This window comes from Mytilus californianus, unplaced genomic scaffold (assembly GCF_021869535.1).
Source record: "Mytilus californianus isolate M0D057914Y unplaced genomic scaffold, xbMytCali1.0.p SCAF_7, whole genome shotgun sequence".
Lineage (NCBI taxonomy): Eukaryota > Metazoa > Mollusca > Bivalvia > Mytilida > Mytilidae > Mytilus > Mytilus californianus.
Window position 1 is genome coordinate 78,190,429 of NW_026262723.1, and position 20,070 is coordinate 78,210,498.

At 29.9% G+C, this 20,070-nt stretch overlaps 2 protein-coding genes across 25 annotated transcripts in view; one reads left to right on the plus strand and one right to left on the minus strand.

Annotated features, from left to right (window-relative positions):
- LOC127709037 (set1/Ash2 histone methyltransferase complex subunit ASH2-like) overlaps positions 1 to 20,070 on the minus strand; it is an 85,882-nt gene that overhangs the window by 29,866 nt on the left and 35,946 nt on the right. For all 24 annotated transcript variants that reach the window (XM_052214330.1, XM_052214336.1, XM_052214356.1 and 21 more), the window contains one exon: positions 17,612 to 17,808. In XM_052214330.1, coding sequence (XP_052070290.1) covers positions 17,612 to 17,808 — 197 coding nt within the window. The remainder of the gene's footprint in view (positions 1 to 17,611; positions 17,809 to 20,070) is intronic.
- LOC127709038 (uncharacterized) lies at positions 1,478 to 16,969 on the plus strand. The gene is made up of 9 exons (XM_052214357.1): positions 1,478 to 2,782; positions 5,027 to 5,192; positions 8,683 to 8,795; positions 10,082 to 10,181; positions 10,630 to 10,716; positions 12,407 to 12,848; positions 13,265 to 13,333; positions 14,200 to 14,231; positions 14,531 to 16,969. The coding sequence occupies exons 1-9, from the start codon at positions 2,196 to 2,198 to the stop codon at positions 14,597 to 14,599; spliced, it is 1,665 nt and encodes a 554-aa protein (XP_052070317.1). The 5' UTR covers positions 1,478 to 2,195; the 3' UTR covers positions 14,600 to 16,969.

The following is a 20,070-nucleotide window of genomic DNA, read 5'->3' on the forward strand; positions in this document are numbered from 1 at the left end:
GGAAAAAAAATTCATAAAAATATATTCTATTGTATGATTTACTTTCATTATTATAATCATATCAGAAATCCTTTAAATATAAATCGTACATTTTAATTTTGAAAGTTGCACGGCTGATCACTTTACATTCTTAATTATTAGTTGGTTAATAGCTACGCCAAAAGTCGTCGAAGTTTTAAATCGCGTTATTAGATGATTAACGAACAAGACTTACAATGAGATTAATTCACTCCCGGCAAAAAGACTTAAACTACGTCACATAAGTCAGGAAGTTGGAATAAATTAAATTATTAATTCCCAATTTTCTTCTTTATTAGTGTTCATATCCAGATAAAACTTGGTAAATATGTTTTTTATGGTATTATGAACATAATAAGATGAAAAGTAAAAAATCGCAAATTTTCCCTTTAATCATAACATAACTAACTTATGATATGCAACTACTCATTATACAAAAATATACTAAAAATCATCTTTTATGGAGAAAAATGTTATTTTTATGAAATTTTCTAAGGTCATGGCCATAATTAGGTAAAAAGACAGTCTACAAACAGAAAATACACATATGATATGTGACTATTAATTATACAATAATATACTTCATATCAAAACAATATACTTTAGGATGGCTGAAACAATCATTTTCATGAAATTGATTAAATTGGCCACAATAAGATCAAAAGTAGGTCAAATGAAACAAAACTTACTTAATGTATGGATATATAAAACTATGTAACATTACATCACACAATCATATACAAATATGAGCTAATTATATTCATGGAGGACTGACATGATATCATTTTCATTAAATTCCAAATGATGTATTTAGGTCAACAGTAGGTCGTCCAATCAATATCTACAAATAATTACACTGCATCTGTCTTATACTAGCAGCTAGTGGAAATTGTCTACTAGTTGGTCAGTTTTGAAGAAATTTGTATTAACTTTAAAAATTGTTTAGGTCAATTTCATTCTCACTGGGCCAAGCTGTTATGACTGTTGGGAGCTATCAAGAATGGAATAACATGATTGAATGATTATTGATAAAGTGTAAAAATAAACACATCTACAATGTTATGGTCTGAATTATTCATAAACCATATGGGAATCAATCCATGTTACCTGTAGCTCAGGTATGTTTTTACCTGTCATCAAAATCATGTGAAATGCTATAACCAAACTATTAACAAGTTATTGCATAGCTGTAAATACTTCAAAAAGAACTTTCTCAATGAGATTTTAACTTTAAAAGATAGTATTTAAATGCAGTTTTAAATTGTTGGATTTTATGATTTACTTGTTAAAAGAACACTTTAGTTTACACAATAGATTTAGTTCTTGATACAAACCAACGTCATTATGTACATTTATTCAATTCAAAATAATTTTTGTACAAAATATCATTCAAAATACCACCGTTAAAGGAGAAAATATTAGCCTCTATCATTTCTGAGTGAAGAAAATATGTCAATTCTTTGTGTTATCAATGTCAAAACTAATGCATATTTTATAACTCAGTAAGAAGTAAAAACAAATATTGTTTATCTTAAGATTGTATTATAGGGGTATGTGGAATGTGACTCAGGGAAATATTTCTACCACTTTTCTACATGGCACAGATGACTAATCGAGAGACATTATAATTTTACTTGGTGCAGTATTGATCTTTCAACAATCAAATCTTTCATGTCACAAAGGATTCAATTACATCTCTCTCCAATGTTTATGTCTCAAATTCATATTTCTGGATTTTTTTATTTCCTGGATATTTGCTGATTAAAGGGAATTCCCAACTAAACTTCAGGTTAGAAATTTTTATTTAAATGCATCAATTGACTCTTTATTGATCAAGTGTTTTCTTTTTTTATAATAGTGAGATTCCCATGACCTGGTAATTACAATAGACTGTGTTTTATTTGATGATCTTCTTAGTATAGAGTGATGGAGATCAGCTGGTCAGATTATAACACAAGGAATGTAAACTAAGTACTTATGTATACACACTAGGATTACTAATTACCTTGTTGTTCCTTTCAAACTTTTATAATTGATCTATGTACAAAGAGTACCTGCAGGGTGATTGCACTTGTACACACATACACAAGGATGTTTAACACTATGATAGAAATTGTGTATAACAGTTCACAATGAATTTGCACCTCTGGATTTATTTATTTCCTGCTCAATAGAAAATGAAGTTGTATTCATTTTTAGGACGTCTTTATTTTTTAATATTTATTTATATATCATCGACGACATGGTCATTTCCATATGAAAAGAGATCATATTCCCATGTGGATATCAAATTCAACAAAAGAAAGCACATCAAAGAAGACATAAATATACATAATAAGTTAAAACTGCAATTTAATATCAAGGATCCTGCCAGCAATGTTATATTTAAACCAACAGATGTACATTATGTACTACAGCCTCAGGAAGTAAAGTACATTACAACCGGTACACACAAATATTCAGGAAATGTTAGAGAATATAAAAATAGTGATAGTGAAGATGTGAGTCTTGCCGAAGCATTGACTCAGGAATCAGAGGGTAATAAGTCATCATTTAGTATGGTTCTACCTATAGCAGGGACTTTAACTGTCTTATTTAGTATGTCAATATTAGTTGCTATATTCCAATGTTGTTGTCGTAAAAAAAGACAAACTTCACAATCAGAAGAAGTGAAGACTAGAAATGATAAACAAGTGGATTCTGGAAAAGATTCCGGAGATGAACTTCTAAAAGATGAGGAGAAAATTCATACTGAAAATCAGGGGTAGGTTGTCTGGAAATAACATGTAACACGCTTAATCTAACCAGGGCTTGTCTTCCAATCTGGTTTATCTATTTACCAGCATATCTTGTTTGCATCATTGTCAAATATTTAGAGAATGTTTTATGCAATTGATTTCTATCTGTAATGTATTTCACAAATTCCTTAAATTGTTTAGAAATTTGAAGGAAGGGGGGAGTTTATACTCTTTGTATCTTTGAAAGTGGAAAAAAACATACCGGTACATGAAAGAGAGACAGACCTCTCTAAATCTACCTCTATTAGAGTGTATAAGAATAGGGTTTCATTAAACTGTCTTTCAGTAAACTGTCATTTCCTTTATTCAAAATGTGTAGGTGTTGTTATATCATATGATTAAATTTATCAAAGAAAGAGATTTCACCAAAAATGTATGCATATCTGTGTCTTAACCTAAGTGGTTGGTACAATTTATAAATATGTGAAGTAGAAGAGGAAGTTTATACATGTACCTAACACATAACAATGACCTCACACACATTTATCATACATAATAGTCTTCATTGTTTTAGACATACATGTTTATGCTTGGGCAATGACAGCATTTTTTCTTGTTTGGCTAAAAATATCTACCTGTAACTATTGAGTCATGTACATACTGAAAATCTCCAAAGCATTACTTCTCAAAATAGGCTGGTGACTACTAAGAAAACGAAAACCTTATTGAAAATTAAAGTTGCTTGTTATTACTGATACAGGAAATCATTCAAATAGATTTAATCTTTATCTTAGATATCAACCTTTTGCTTGTAAATAATGATACAGGAAATCATTCCACTAGATTTTTAGAACTTTATCCTTGATATCAAAAGATGGATACATAACAGTAAAAACAAAAACTTTCCTGAAATGACAGTACTTAGTAGGATTTTAAGGTTTTAAATTGATGTGTGGACATGCTTCATCAGGACAATTTTCTACACATTTGTGAGCTTAAGTAGCTCTGTAGGTATTCATTACCTGGTGTAAAACTACAGTCAAACCTGATAAAGATCACCTCTATATAGTGTAACCTGTCTTGTCAGGTCACCTTTTTCTCTTCCCACTGTAGTTATACTTATGTATTTTGAATCTCAAAGGTCAGTTCAAAGTTCACCCTTCTTTTAAAGTCAATTTTCTCTGGTCCTGAGGATGACCTTTATATACAGGTTTGACTGTATTTCCAGTTCTAGATTAGTGGCTAGTACAAATACCAAGCATTGGTTCATTAAAACAATAGTAACAAGGTAAAGTTCACCCTGTTTTTGAGCCCCTTACTATACAACTTGTTCTCAACATGAACTTTAAAACTGGTGATGTAGTAACTGACCATTGATAAGAAGTAATTTTACCATCTGGATTTTACATGGATTTTACATGTGTAGATGTTGATTGCTATAATCACATTAGTAAGGTGTCAGAAGGTAAATAGGATAATAGCCACAAGATATGCCAAAAAGTGGTTACAGCATTTAGTGATTGGTTATGCTCTCTCTAAAAGAGAGACGAAAGATACCAAAGGGATATTCAGACTCACAAGTCCAAAACAAACTGACAATGCCATGGCTAAAAACGACAAAAGGATAAACAACAGTACACTTAACACAACACAGAAACAATAGTACACAAAACACAATACAGAAAACTAGAGATCGAGCAACACAAACCCACCGAAAACCAGAGAAGGATTAGTAAGTAACTAGATATAACATTCCAAGAATAGGTTGAGGACTTTGTGCACAGTCAATCTGTAACTCATAAGTTCAGCTTATACAAACTGTAGTAATTCTAAATGCCTTGCTTATTTCTATTGGGTATTTTTAACACAGCAAGTAAATCATGAATAACTAGTATAAATTTAAAAAAATGAAAATCCACACCTCACTGTATAAAATTCTAATGCAAGAAAATTGATTGATTTTTAATAGTCAGGATATAAATAAGATAAGTCAAAGTCCTTTGTTTTGCTATCAAATAATAAATTTAATACAAGTACATTTTTTTTATTAACCATATATTTGCTGGTTAATTACATCCTCTTAAAGCTTAACTGTATAAAATTTTCACATGCTCTTATATCTCAACTTTTGTCCTCTTATTATCAAAATATTATTTAGTATGCATGTAAGATATTCTTAAAACAACTGTTTTATATTTCATTCCTTTGAAGTTATGTAACACCATAGTATATAAAAGTTGAAAACATAATGTACAATATATATTTGACAGATCAGAAAAGGAAGAAAAGGAAATAACATCAATAAGATCAAAGATCAAAGCGTTTGAAGGAGTAATACCAACCCAACCATCCCCTGGCCCAATAAGACATGTGAAGAAACGACCAGAAAGTAATGCTTTCAAAGCTTTGGAGAACCAGGGAATTGTATATGGCATGGTAGGCACAACCCTAATTATAGACCCATCTCCTTCATGTGAAGTTTTCAGAATATAATAATCTTGGCCTTATGGTTGCATATAATTGCTTTGAACTTTGGTGGATAGTTGTCTCATTGGCAACCTTAATTTTATATTTGCAATATTTATGAAATTGTAGAAATAGTCCAAATAGTCCTCTCACATTCACATTTAGTCTTCAGAATATACTAACCTAGGCATGTGTATGAAATGGTGGGTATGTTCCAGACCATGTGAGTATTTGGACCATATGCGTATGGTCATGACCATATGGGTATATACTCATATGGTCAGACCATACGCGTATGGTCCGGGTAATTAATACGATGAATGTTGAAAAGTTAATTTTACTGTGTATTGCATAAGTATGACCCTTCCAGGCGTCACAAATCAAGAGTTTTTTAAAATGAAATTTTGAATCATCTATCCATATGTTAATTTATTGTTACATATAACGTTAGGGTACCCAAATTGCATCTATTTTGACAGAATTATTTTCATCTACGTTTATTTATGATCCAGACAAAAGTTTCCATTCTGTGTTTATTTTGTAGATGTATCCTTATTTACTATATAGTTCCACCAATTTGATTTTGAATCCAAATTGAATCATAGAAAAATGGGTTTGAACTGACCTCCAAATGACCAATGATTCTGTAATTGAAGAGTACCCAAATTGCATCCATACTTAAATTCACAACCGTAAAAATGTAATAACTGATGTTTTGTTTTATTTCTCCAATTATTTAGAACAATTTGACAAAAGCCCATGCTTATCATTCATTTTTGGATGTATGTAACATATTTTAATTGCTTATTTTTTAAAAGTTGACTTTTTGTGGACGTCGCATGGCTACATTTCCGTAGATTTACTTTTTCCAGTGATGACTTCATCTGTAGGTATATCCTGTGATGTTTTGTGCATATTTAAAATTTTTTAGCAATGTTGGAAGACTTGCATAACATCAAATCATTAAAATACAAATTGTTTACTCTCTAAGAAAACTTGTGTAAGATTTCCGCTGCTATTTTTGCTAAGTGGGTGCAATTTGGGTACTCTGACATTACATGATTAATGAAATAGAGTAAATTTTACTCCATGTTAAAATTATAGTAAAAGTACTCTACCAAACATTTACTCTATGAAACATAATATGTCAACTTTGAAATATAAAATGTATATAACTTCAAGAAATATCTAATGAACCGTTAAACAATAAGTGAACTGTGTTACAGACAGGCACATGGGGCATTGAACCTTCTTTTTTAATTATTATTTTAGTGTATAAATTTGTTTTTAGTTAATTCAAATTTCTTAAATATTTCAAATTATTTTAGTGATTTAGTGTGTTTTTGCTCCTATTAATACGATCTTACAATAACAGTAGCTGATACTGGTTGTCCCTCTATTCTTATTTGGAAAATAAGATTAGAGAGGCAGCATGTATTTCTTACTGTAACTATAAGATCCTATAAATAGGAACAAAAACACAACATTTAAGTGAAAATGAGCTGAAATTAGAAGAAATAAAAAAAAAAGCCTGAGGTTTCACTTACGGACGAGAAGGTAGATATGATACAGGTGCTTTAAATTGACTCTTTTAGAGAAGGCAGAAAAACAGATACACTAAAATACAGACAATATGTCAAAATTAAGGATTTCTGTTAGTAATTTGTGCCAATTTTGATTTGGAGAACGAGCTGTGTGCTCCTGCAGAGGAAGTTAGAATTTATTTGAAAAATACCTACATGGTCTCAATACTCATATGGTCCGCCCATTAATGACTAAAAGAGAATATACTGATATGGTCATGACCATACACGTATGGTCCAAATACTCATACGGTCCGGAACAGGTATAACCCACATTATTATAGTCCAATTTATAACAAATCAAGTCTATGGAATATGATAATCAAGGCATTATGTATGCCACATGTGTTATAGGACAAGGTGATTAAACAACACCGTAAAAATTAAAATTTAAGTTAATCACACCATTGAGTGTATTTAATAAGAAATTCAAAGAAAAGTCAATAAAATTTGCCAGTTTTTTTAAATTGCAATGAGTTACGTAATTTATAAATATAAATCCATAATTGTAAACAACACATGTAAGCATATGCTTATAAAAGAAATTCATTTTTTTTCAAAATCAAAAGAATTTACAAACAGCTATGACCTTCAGTCACAATGACATAACAAACTGACAGCTGCTTAGTCTGATTTATCAATGATGCCCACTCTCTTCAAAGATGATCTACTATTTACATACGACAGCTTATACATATAAACATCCAATCTAAATAATCCTACAGATAATAAAACATAAAACACATTAGATACCTAAGGATCAAAGTACTGATGATGATAGCAGACTAAAAGGGAAAATTCTTGGCAATCTACATTGGGTGTGTGTTTACATCTGTTTATATTATTATTGCTATGGAAACTTTATCAACATATTTGTATTTTTGTTTACTTAAATAAAAGAATCTATATTAATGTTAATATTGCAGGATCTGCAAATCTTCCAGATTGACAATGCCACAAATTTTGACCTAATTAGAAAATGTTGTGCATAGCCAATAAATTTTTTAAGTTTATTGAATTATGTGTAACATTTTGTAGCAGGTCACATTTCTTTTGACATCGGAAGATTTTTCCTGAATGCACAATTATTGACACTGAGTACCACAGGAATAGCCCCTCGTCTTACTGAAAAGTATGATCAGTGATCACCAGTCCTCAATCATTCTGGCAGATTGGCACAGCATCAAATTGTTCCCAATATATAACCTGTGTGGTTCATCTGATTCAAAATAATGACAATTAGGATATAATTATAGATTTCTCCTAACATGTCATATCACTAAACCCTTCCAGCTGATCTATCATAAGTTGTTACAAATCACTAATTTCCTAAGAGCATGAAGGGTGTGATCTACAGATATAAACAAATATAAAATTCAAGATTTGTTTCCAATATTTATTTATAAAACTTCATCTCATCAAATCAAAACATAAAGCAGAGAAATTAACTAAAATAGAATCAGAGGTCAACATCCTGATAGTGAACTCTGAACAACACTGTTGAAGAAAACATTGTTCAGAGTTCACTTACCGTACTTAAAGAAATATTTTAAGTATTACAAAGACTGTAGCAACAATATTATGAAATAGACAACTGTTTGATTTCAAAATTTATGCACAAGTTACTACGTCACTTGAGGTATTTAAAAACATATACATGTACAACTAAATAAAACATACACTAGTTAAATCTATTACATAATTTAGAAAATATGGTGGTATTAATTTATTAAAAGATTTCTACCATCACACTTATTTAGAAAGATCAGGGGCAATTAAAAGGAGTCTTTTATATATTTTCATGCCTAAAATATGTTACTGAAACAACGAAGTCAAGTAAACATTAAATATATAAAGTTTGTTTTTATATTTTAAAGGGTAAAAGTCCTTCTAGGCTTTCAAAGACACCAGAGGATGAGAATCAAAATGCAACTGTCTCAAAGGAAATTACCAGGGCAGAAAGGGAGACAACTCCTGATGATGATTTAGGGTAATTACAAGAATAATACAGGCTCTAACTTACAATATATATCTAAGACATTTAAAATCTGTGTATCAGGACAACTCTGAGAAGTCCCTGTGAGGTTTGTAATATCACCCTTGCATATAACTGCATTACATGCTTTCACTGAATGAAGAGAATAAAGTTTCTTCAAATACTGTATTTCTAGGATACAGGTAGTTACTTTAAATTCAGAAATTATTATGTGCATTTATCATTCCGATTTTTGAAGAATGAAAAAGATGGCAGATTAATTATTGCAATTTAAGGAAAATCTGCAAAAAGATATATGTATCAGATATATAAATGCAAGTTCTTATTATTGCAATACTCACCCTGTTGCATTACTTGCCAAATTATAAACCTCGCAACAAATTCTGAATTTACAGTACTTTTTTTCCCCTTCAAAACAATTGATTAGTACAGTAAATGAAATTTAACTGACTACCACTGAACATTTTTAAAGTCTTCAAATGTATCATTTGCCCAGTATTTTAATAGTGCTTTGGCACTGGCTAATTTTCAATTTCTTACATTTTGATAAATCCTCAGTTGATATAAATTTTGAAAATTTTATAAATTAGTCAAAGCTGACCTTCCTTGTTTTTGTCTATTCTAAGTCATTTTTATATTGTATCATTCCCTCTGTATTTATACATTATTTTTTTGGCTCCTTTAACTTTGGTTCTGAGCATACCTGATAAAAATATTTTCCACAAAAGTGATCTGACTGCAACCAATTCAGTATTAACTTTGTACATGTATTTTTTCATCTAAAGTTAGAGCAATTGGTTTTGATAAAATAAGACATTTCTAATTAAAAAATAAGTTAAGACCTGTTGTCACTATTAAAGTTTTCTTGTACAAGTTGTTTTAGTCAAAGTTTTTGATGAATTTGTTTATAGTGACAACCTTCAAATAAAACTTTGACAGACTTAGATGGAAAAGAATCTTATTCTATTTTTCTTGAAACTTGGATGGACTTGGAAGGGAATTAACCAATCACAGTGCAGTTTTTTCTTTGACTAAGTTTTTGATGAAAAACTTTGATAGTGGCAACCGATGACTTACACCAAGTTAAGCCAAGTTTTTGATATAAAACTTTGATAGTGACAACAGATGACTTGGACCAAGTTTACCTGGTCAAAGAAATCTTTAACCAAGTTAACTTTGATAGTAAAACTGAGCTTAAAGGTAATTGCTTTTCTTTAAATCCTTTGACAAACTATCTGAAATAAAGGAGTTGATTGAGACCTGTCTCTTTTTACTTACAGGGGATACAAACAGCCAGAGAACCCAGATGTAGTTATTGCTGATGTAGATGAGAATGATGAGTTTGGTGTCATAGTCCGAGACACTTCAGTATTAAGATCTGTATGTACTATTTCTGAGATGTTATTTCATTTGTTATAAATTTGGGATTCAGATAAGAAATACATTTATAACTTTCATTTAGGGAAAAATAGTTAATCCATTTTGCAAACACACAATTTTCTATATGATGCATACAACATTGCTATTCTTGTAACAACAAATGATTCCAGCTGGATATGGACATATTATTTTTTTGGTCTTACATAGACCTTAAAAGATTTTCATACATATGCTTCCAATTTTTGTCACCCAGACTTCAAATACATCTTTAGCAACAAATAGTTTAACATTCCTTAAAGGACCACTCCTTTCGAGATAAGACGTCATTGTTCTATTATAATTCTTCAAAAGGTCATGTAAAACTTCATGCTAAATAAGTTAACATCTATTTAAACATTTTACAATATCCCTATGCATTTGAAAATGAATAAATCTTCCCTCCAAATAGCACAAAAGAGCTCCACCTCCAAAGAACAGAAACAGATCATCAGCTGCTGTAAGAAGAAAACGAGCAAGAGAGACAAATCCAGATATTGTATGTATATTTTTCACAACTACAGGGATGCTTAATCATGAGTGAAAAATTCACATACACTGGCTTTATAATATATAACTATGTATCTGTGCAAAAAATTACTTCATTATAAGGATTTTTTTTTTCAAAATAAATGAAGGAAAAATCTGTTGAAAAGTAACTACATGCATTTATAATGAATAGCTGATGGGATTGGGCCATTGGTTTTCACAGTTTTTATATATCACGTCAAGATTAATTCAATAAAAGGATATGTTTTATAATTGTTTTACCCAGTTTGTGTCAAGTTCTCATTTACAAACTGCACAATGAAAATACAAAAGTTTTTTTTCGTGAAAACAGATTTGGCAAGTTACTCAAATAATAGTAACTTAAAAATTCCAAACAATCTGATGAGATTTTTTTTTAAATTTTAAAAACAAAAAATTGTCTTCATTGCATAGAGTCTTTCAAGGTTCGCTTTTAGGACCTTTCCCAGTTTTTTTTTATATAAATGATGAGACTCTTGAATTATTTTTTCACATTGCCAACTTAATGATAGAACTTGCTTACTTGCAGATGAGTTTGGTACTGTATCTATCATAAGTATTGACAAAGACAATATATTAAAAAAAAATATATTTTAGATATTCATTTCATAAAACATATATATATATATATATTCCAGATATACAAACATGTATTTGAAAATAGATGCATATTCTATATGTACAAATATACATTTGAGAATAGATATATAGTCCAGATGAACAAATTTTTGCTAACAACTTCTTATTTTTATAAAGATGCATTTGAAAATAGATAGTTTTTTGGTGTTTTAAAGAATTCAATTTCTACTATACAAATTTGATTCAACTGATATATTTAAAAACTGTGTGGAAATCAAAAATTACATCAGAACTAAAGATATCAATAAGATTGTATTTAAAAGCATATCACGAGAAAGAATAGTCACAGAAACATTTAGAAAATAGAAACTAGGGATTTAATTGACAAGTTTCTATCTAGTTTTATGTAAAAGATCAAAACTTGACCTCTTTTTTCAAACTGAAATTTAAACTGCTGATTCAACATAATAACTACAACAAAGTTATTCATGTATTCCTTAGTTTTACATGTATGAATTTATTGTTAAATGCATTTGACAGTATACCTAATTATATGCATGTACATGTACATTTGATCTTTTTATATGTTTATTCCTTTTTTATTACTATGTATTTCATTTCAGACGTCTGACAAAGACATTACATCAATATAAAATTATAAAGATTTTTATACATTAATCAAATTTTTACCTACATGATAGTTCATTTAAAAAAACATTGAGAAAACAAACTAGAAACAATTTTTGCCAGATTTTTTTTTATGAAAACATTTCAAAGCTAACAATTACTCCACCTAACGAAAGGAACTGCTAACACATATTTCAAAATGGACAACTCAACTTTGTACCACAATTTTCATATATAAGGCATATACAGGGTGTGAGCTAGTTCATTTTGATTTATAAAAAGATTAGTGGTAAACATCAATATGACTGAAACACCACAACAAAAGTTTTAACAACTATGGACTTCATTCAACAGGCCATTAACAATTGACAAGTATAAATAAAGCATAGCAAGCCCCAAAATATTTTGATTTCAGACAATTTATAAATAAATTAAATATATTACTTCTTTTACAGCTTTTTAATGACAGTTCAAATAACTCATCTTTAGCTGTGCCAGATGACCTTGAACTTGTATATTCAGACAAAGTTAGTGTTAAAAGTGATACAAGTGATTCAAAAGACAGAAAAAAAGAGAAAACTGATTCTTCAGAAAGGAATAAAAATAAAACAGAAAAACAGTCTGAATCTGCTGAAAAAAGTAAACACAAAAAAGATAAAATTCCTAAGGACAAGGACTTAACTGAGAAAAAACGGGAAGAAACTCCAACTATAGTGACTTCTGATCATAGTGATGGAAATATAATAGATATATCTAAACAAGAGGTACCACCGGAAGTGTTCTCTGGAGGAAATATATTTATGCACATTGATCCAACTGTGAAGAAAAATGCTGTAAAACAAGAAAAGAAACCAGCAACACCACCTCCTGCCCCACGAGTACGGACCAGTCAACTTAGTAAGTTGGATGTCTTAATATTCCTATGCTAAAGTAATGGCGATCAATATAAACCAGAATGGGTTGGGTATTTTCTTAAATATTTGCATAGTTTCTTCTTTTTCTTGTCAAATTTGGGATCAGTAAAGTAATTTATTAAAACAAAATAGTCCCCTTAAGATGATAGTGACTGATTTATATTGATACTACATGTACATGTATAACTACAAGGTAAATGAATACATTTTCAAGTAGCACCATCTTAAATAATATCCCATTTGACATGTTTGATATTACTTTGATTGAAAGTTGAATTAGAAGGAGATGATGACCAAGATATAAAAATGTGGAAACTATCAACTAAGAAATACTGTTCACTAACTCCACCCTCAAAGTTGTACCATATCCAAATGTTCAAGTGTAATGTCTATTTTTAGGTGTAGAAGAAAGGAAAGAAAAAGCCAAGTCTACACCATTATTAACTAGTCATGAAGATCTTGCAAAAGGTACACTCAGTTTAATTTTGTGTTTCCAGTTAAGAATCTGTATGTTAGTTAGATTTGGACTTATCACTACCATATGAGAACACAATATTTTAAAGAGTTTATCACTACCATATGAGAACACAATATTTTAAAGAGTTTATTACTTCCATATGAGAACACAATATTTTAAGGATAAATAAAGTCTAACAGTTTACAGCTTCTTATTTGAGATAAAAAAAAGAAAAAAAAGAAAGGAAAAGTATTTAGAGAAAAACAAAATAATAAAAAGCAATAATTGGAATTTTTAAATAATATAGCACATTTTAAGATCAGACTATATCATGTATATTTGTCAAAACATTTGTAATTAACAGTAAAGATATGACTACATGTACATGTATAATTCTTAACAGTTTTATGTCATAACCAGCAATAACAAAAAGGACATGTTAATCGTGCAATGTGAAATTACAGATTTAGGTATCAAATTCAAGAGCAAAAAGACAACCTTCATAAAGGTTGACTTTCAACAATGACCTTTTCAAGCAATTCACTTATATATCATGTATATCAAATTACATTTAAATGAAACATTTCAGGTGGAAGCAATTAAATTATTATTTAAATGATTTTCAAACAAAAAAAGAAATATACAGGAAATTCATATAATAAGCATGATAAACTTATCATAGATACCAGGATTAAAATTTGTACGCCAGACACATGTTTTGTTTACAAAAGACTCATCAATGATGCTCAAATAAAAAACTTGAAGAAAAAAAAAAGATTTGCATAATACATCTTAGGTAATCTATTCATGAATAGGTAGAAAATACCCCCTAAGTTGGCCTCTCATAAGTTTAATCTGATATAAACTTCTTTTCCAGCTCTTGGTAAACTAAAGTCTCCCAGCAAAGAGGTGAATACTTTATTATTTTTACAACAAAGTTTATTAATATTATCTTCATTAAAATGTTGGTGCTTAAGTAAATTTTGCTGAACATTGATTAGCTTTTGATTCATTATAAAATCTGAAATGCTCTCTATTTCAAATATTTCAATAAATGTTTACATGGTTTAGTCAAAGTTAACAGGTAAGGCTAGTTGTGCCATAACTCCATTGATAATATTAAATCCAACAAAAAATCACTTACTGATAAGCATTTGTAAATTTTTGTATGCAATATTTTCATTAACTTTTTTTTATATATATTTCAGAATAACAGTGCTAAGACTGCAGGAAAGAATCGTTCATCCACAGATCTCTCATCTAACACTAAAATGTGATAATTGTTATTGTAAACATTGTGTGAAAACTTTACCATGGAACTCTTTATTTATAGTAGTGGTATTCCACTTTAATAGACTTAATGATTTAACACTTGCTAAAAACTTTTTTAATTGTATGTCATATGATAGTATTACCATAAATAATTTTACTTTAGCTTATTTCCAAAATATTTTAATCAACAATTTGATTTTTAATCAAACCATTAGTTTTGATTCCATATTTATTCTTGAAACTTATGGCAATAATGTGGTGCTTATTATGAATTTAATGAATTCTACACTCTGGTGTAAAATTCTGAAAGGAAAAATACTTTTTTTAATGTACTTCTTGTCAGTCAAAGTTCTTTTCATGAGTCAAAATATATTTGAATACATGTACATGTACTATTATTGTTCTGAATACATAAGGCAATGAACTATTAAATTCTTAAACAAGACATTTGTAGTGCTACAAGTTTGTCAAAGTGGCAATCAGTTGTGCAACACTGAGACATCGTATTGTTTTCAAACACAAGACTTATTTTCCTGAAACTGATCAAATCAGTCTGGAAAGATTTGAGATTTTTTAAACACAGTTCTTTGGATAAATCATGCCAATAACTGCTTGAAAAGAATTATAGAAAGTATAGAAATGCTAATTGACAAACAATCTATGTCTCCTAAGTTCCCTTAGAACAGTTCAATTTACTTTAAGCGGTAACTCTACAAATTTAGAGATACCAAAAGTATCAATCTGATCAAAAAGTAAAAAAGAGGTTAATAACTACTACTATCTACTAAAATAATGTAATAAGGGAATACAACTACACTTACTTTTCTCTCATCATTCCTATATATATTGTATGAGGTTTTGTATCAACAAACTTAGCTACACACAAAAACAATATGCAAGTCAAACAATGGTTATCTCCCTTTTACTATTACACAATATTGCTTTAGTTATCTCCCTTCAGACAGTGTCAATTAATTGTGTTTGTTTGTTTTTACAAATTCAGCACAATTTAATAACAAGTGTTATTAGCTCCTGCATATTAAATGTGTTATAATTTCTTCCATTCCATCAATAGTGCCAATATCACATCTATAGCAATTTCAATAAGCTATATATATATATATAACATTGCACAGTTCTTTAATACATGCATTCTGTGCTTTACATGTGAAAAATATATTGAATAATCATGTTTTACTGATCAATTTACTATAAAGTATTAGTTTTTGTGTTTTATTTAAATGACACATTCTTTGTCTCTTCACTGTAGATCAGGTTTTTATGTTTACAATAGAGCATCAACATCATATATTTTGAGTTTCACTGAGAAGTTTTTATTTTTATTTTTTAAAGGATTTATTAGAAGGGAATTATAACCAATCAAGATAAACCATACTGTAATATTTTGTTGACAACTTTCGTCACAAGTAATATACTTAACATGACTTATCTCTGAAAACCACTATATCAGTTTTTTAATATTTTTTTTATGTTATTTATAAAAAATATATATATTTCGCCCTCTCTTTCCATTTAGGTATGTCTTTATATCAGACATTTCAAGGAATACACTGTATTGATACAATTTATTCTGGCAGACATTCAAAAATTTATGAAAACTAATGAAAATAAACTAATAACATATTTTTAAAAAATCAATTATTCTACAATAATAATTTTTTTTAATAACTAGTCTATTATAATCATGTGTGTCAAGCAATATTCATTAACCCACTGATTTGTTTTTATTAATTTTTATTTTAATTTGAATTCAACTGTTGTCAGTTAAAGATAGTATTAGCTAGATAAACATCATTAATTTTCATACACTATTTATCCATCAGCTACAATTGTTGGTTCCTTTATACAGGAGATAATCTTAATACTTGTTGGAGAAAGTACCACATGTTATGTCTAAGTATTGATGAGGTCCATCATAAGTCTTTCTTTCCTACTTTTGACCAATCAGCATCAAATGATTTGTTTGAACATTTTAAGTTCAATTATAAATATTTGCAATTTTCAGACATGTAGGCAATGATGGAAAATTTGTCATTGGTAACCTTTAAATTTTTTTATTTAGCATGACAAAATATGGTCAAACAAAAATTTTCATGAAAACTTTATATAAGTCCTGTTGTATATGAGATTAGTGTTTACAAGGTTTTGTGGGCTCTCATCAAATCATTACTGGACTACACATGTAGTATTTTCTAGTGGCTCAAATCCAACAGTACTTACATCAGAACACAACTTGCCGTCCTGTATGCAGCTTTTTGTCAGAGATAAGTTCTTCCACTGTTTACTCACATTTTTATATTGTTAAGAGGTATTTTTGTATCTTGTTAAATAAACAAAGTGCTTAGAGTCTAAAATTTGTTTTTGTTTTCTATTTCTGCCTTTCTGCTAAAATTTTTTTAATAATAAGTTGTGCACATGAAACTGTTGAAAGACTTTATATTATATACCATGTACATCCATATCCAAGAGAAGGAAGGCAGATTAATCCTGTACACTATATACAGACAGTTAGAAAGACAAATAGATGAAAGGACAGTCAGACACACAGTGGTATTCTAATAAACCATGAGTCGACGTCACTTTCTTCAATGAGCATAAAAACTTTTCTACAATATTAAGACTGAAGTACTATGAATTCTTTATTTTTGTGTGATACCAATTTATGTGGATTTTGTGGGTATCAGTGAACTACAAATTTAAATGTTCATTTATGTACACATTTTCTATAGGCTAATATGCAAACTTTGGCAACACCACAAAATCAAATATTCACAAAAACACAATTGTTCCTCCACTATGAAAATTGGTATCTACAAAAATAAATGAATCAACAGCATATGCTAAACAGCTCATCACACAAAGTTAAATATTAAAAAATGAAAGCTTTGGACTTTTGCGTATCAATTTCTAAATAAACTCAAGGGATACTGTATTAAAACTTCGCAGCACTTTTATGCATCAAAAGACTTTTGTGAGTAGAGGAAAAGAGTACTTACTCTGTCTTTGAATGTATCAGGTATTAATTTCTTTACTGCATGTGGTTCTGGCAGATGAATCATAAATCCAAGGACATCACCCTCGGCATATCCTTGTTCTGCATAATGTTTCCCTCGACTCTGATGGAATCGTGTACCTTTTCTTGATCTCCACGAAAAACTGAATTTGTCATAACCACATGGAGCTTGCAAGTTACCTAAAAATAATTTTCATATCAAATAATTCTGGCTATAACATAAATTGTTGACACAAGGATATGTCTCAACTTTTTTGTTTATTTGATAATATAAAGCAAGCGTTGAAATTAAAATGGCAATACTTTAACATGTAAAATATACGAAACATTCAAGTTCAATAAACCATGACTGAAGGTGCAGGGCCAAATAACTTCCATGGAAATGAGAAATGCTGATCGTCCAAGCGGAACTTTAGTGTAATGCACATATTTCACCTCATATACCTAGAGGCTCTCAAGAGCCTGTGTCACTCATCTGTATTTACTGATGCTTTGGAAATCATGTAAAATAAGGTTAAAATCATAATTAATAGTATTAGATATTAGATATTATAATGATATCTAAGATAACTAGAGGCTCTAAACAGCCTGTGTCGCCTCACCTTGGTCTATGTGCATATCAAACAAAGGACACAGATGGATTCATGACAAAATTGTGTTTTGGTGATGGTGATGTGTTTGTAGATCTTACTTTACTGAACATTCTTGCTGCTTACAATTATCTCTATCTATAATGAACTTGGCCCAGTAGTTACAGTGGAAAATATTTTGTAAAAATTTACAAAAATTTACAAAATTTATGAAAATTGTAAAAAATTGACTATTAAGGGAAATTACTTCTTAAGGGGTCAATTGACAATTTTGGTCTTGTTGACTTATTTGTAGATCTTACTTTGCTGTACATTATTGCTGTTTACAGTTAACTCTATCTATAATAATATTCAAGATAATAACCAAGGCTGCAAAATTCTCTTAAAATTACCAATTCAGGGGCAGCAACCCAACAACATGTTGCTTGATTGGTCTTAAAATTTCAGGGCAGGTAGGTCTTACCCTAATGACCACTTTATCCTCGTCAGATTTGCTCTAAATGCTTTGATTTCAGAGATATGAGCCAAAAACTGCATTTTACCCTATGTACTATTTTTTAGCCATGTCGGCCATCTTGGTTTGCAGGCAGGGTCATCGGACACATTTTTTAAACTAGATACCCTAATGAACTTTGTGGACAAGTTTGGTTAAATTTGTCTTAGTAGTTTCAGAGAAGAAGATTTTTGTAAAAGATTACAAAAATTTACGAAAAATGGTTAAAAATTGACTATAAAGGGCAATAACTCCTTAAGAGGTCAACTGACCATTTTGGTCAAGTTGACTTATTTGTAGATCTTACTTTGCTGAACATTATTGCTGTTTACAGTTTATCTCTATCTATAATAATATTCAAGATAATAACCAAAAACGGCAAAATTTCCTTAAAATTACCAATTCAGGGGCAGCAACCCAACAACGGGTTGTCCGATTCATCTGAAAATTTCCGGGCAGATAGATCTTGACCAGGTTAACAAATTTACCCCATGTCAGATTTGCTCTAAATGCTTTGGTTTAAGCCAAAATCTACATTTTACCCCTATGTTCTATTTTTAGCCATGGTGGCCATCTTGGTTGGTTGGCCGGGTCACCGGACACATTTTTTTAAACTAGATACCCCAATGATGATTGTGGCCAAGTTTGGTTAAATTTGGCCAAGTAGTTTCAGAGGAGAAGATTTTTGTAAAAGTTAACGGACGACGGACGACGGACGACGACAGACGCCAAGTGATGAGAAAAGCTCACTTGGCCCTTTGGGCCAGGTGAGCTAATAAAAAAAAACTGCCAAATTTTTGTAAAATTACTAACTCAGGGGCAGCAACCCAACAATGGGTTGTCGGATTCGTCTGAAAATTTCAGGGCAGATAAATCTAAATCTGATGAACATTTTTGCCACCTCTCAGATTTGCTCTAAATGCTTTAGTTTCAGAGATATAAACAAAAAACTGCATTTTACCCCTATGTTCTATTTTTAACCAAGTCGGCCATGATGGTTGGAAGGCAGGGTCATCGGACAAATTTTTTAAACTAGATACCCTAATAATGATTAGGGCCAAGTATGGTTAAATTTGTCTCAGTATTTTCAGAGAAGAAGATTTTTGTAAAAGATTACAAAAATTTACAAAAAATTGTTAAAAATTGACTATTAAGGGCAATAACTCCTAAAGGGGTCGACTGACAATTTTGGTAATGACAACTTATTTGTAGATCTTACTTTGCTGAACATTTTGCTGTTTACAGTTTATCTCTATCTATAATAATATTCAAGATAATAACCAAAAACTGCAAAATTTCCTTAAAATTACCAATTCAGGGGCAGCAACCCAACAACAGGTTGTCAGATTTGTCTGAAAA

Excerpts from the sequence above, each read along its gene's own strand:
- LOC127709038 (XM_052214357.1), top strand. The coding sequence starts at position 2,196 with ATGAAGTTGTATTCATTTTTAGGACGTCTTTATTTTTTAATATTTATT. Across the intron at positions 5,193-8,682 it reads AGGGAATTGTATATGGCATG|GGTAAAAGTCCTTCTAGGCT; the intron begins GTAGGCACAACC and ends TATATTTTAAAG. Across the intron at positions 12,849-13,264 it reads AGTACGGACCAGTCAACTTA|GTGTAGAAGAAAGGAAAGAA; the intron begins GTAAGTTGGATG and ends GTCTATTTTTAG.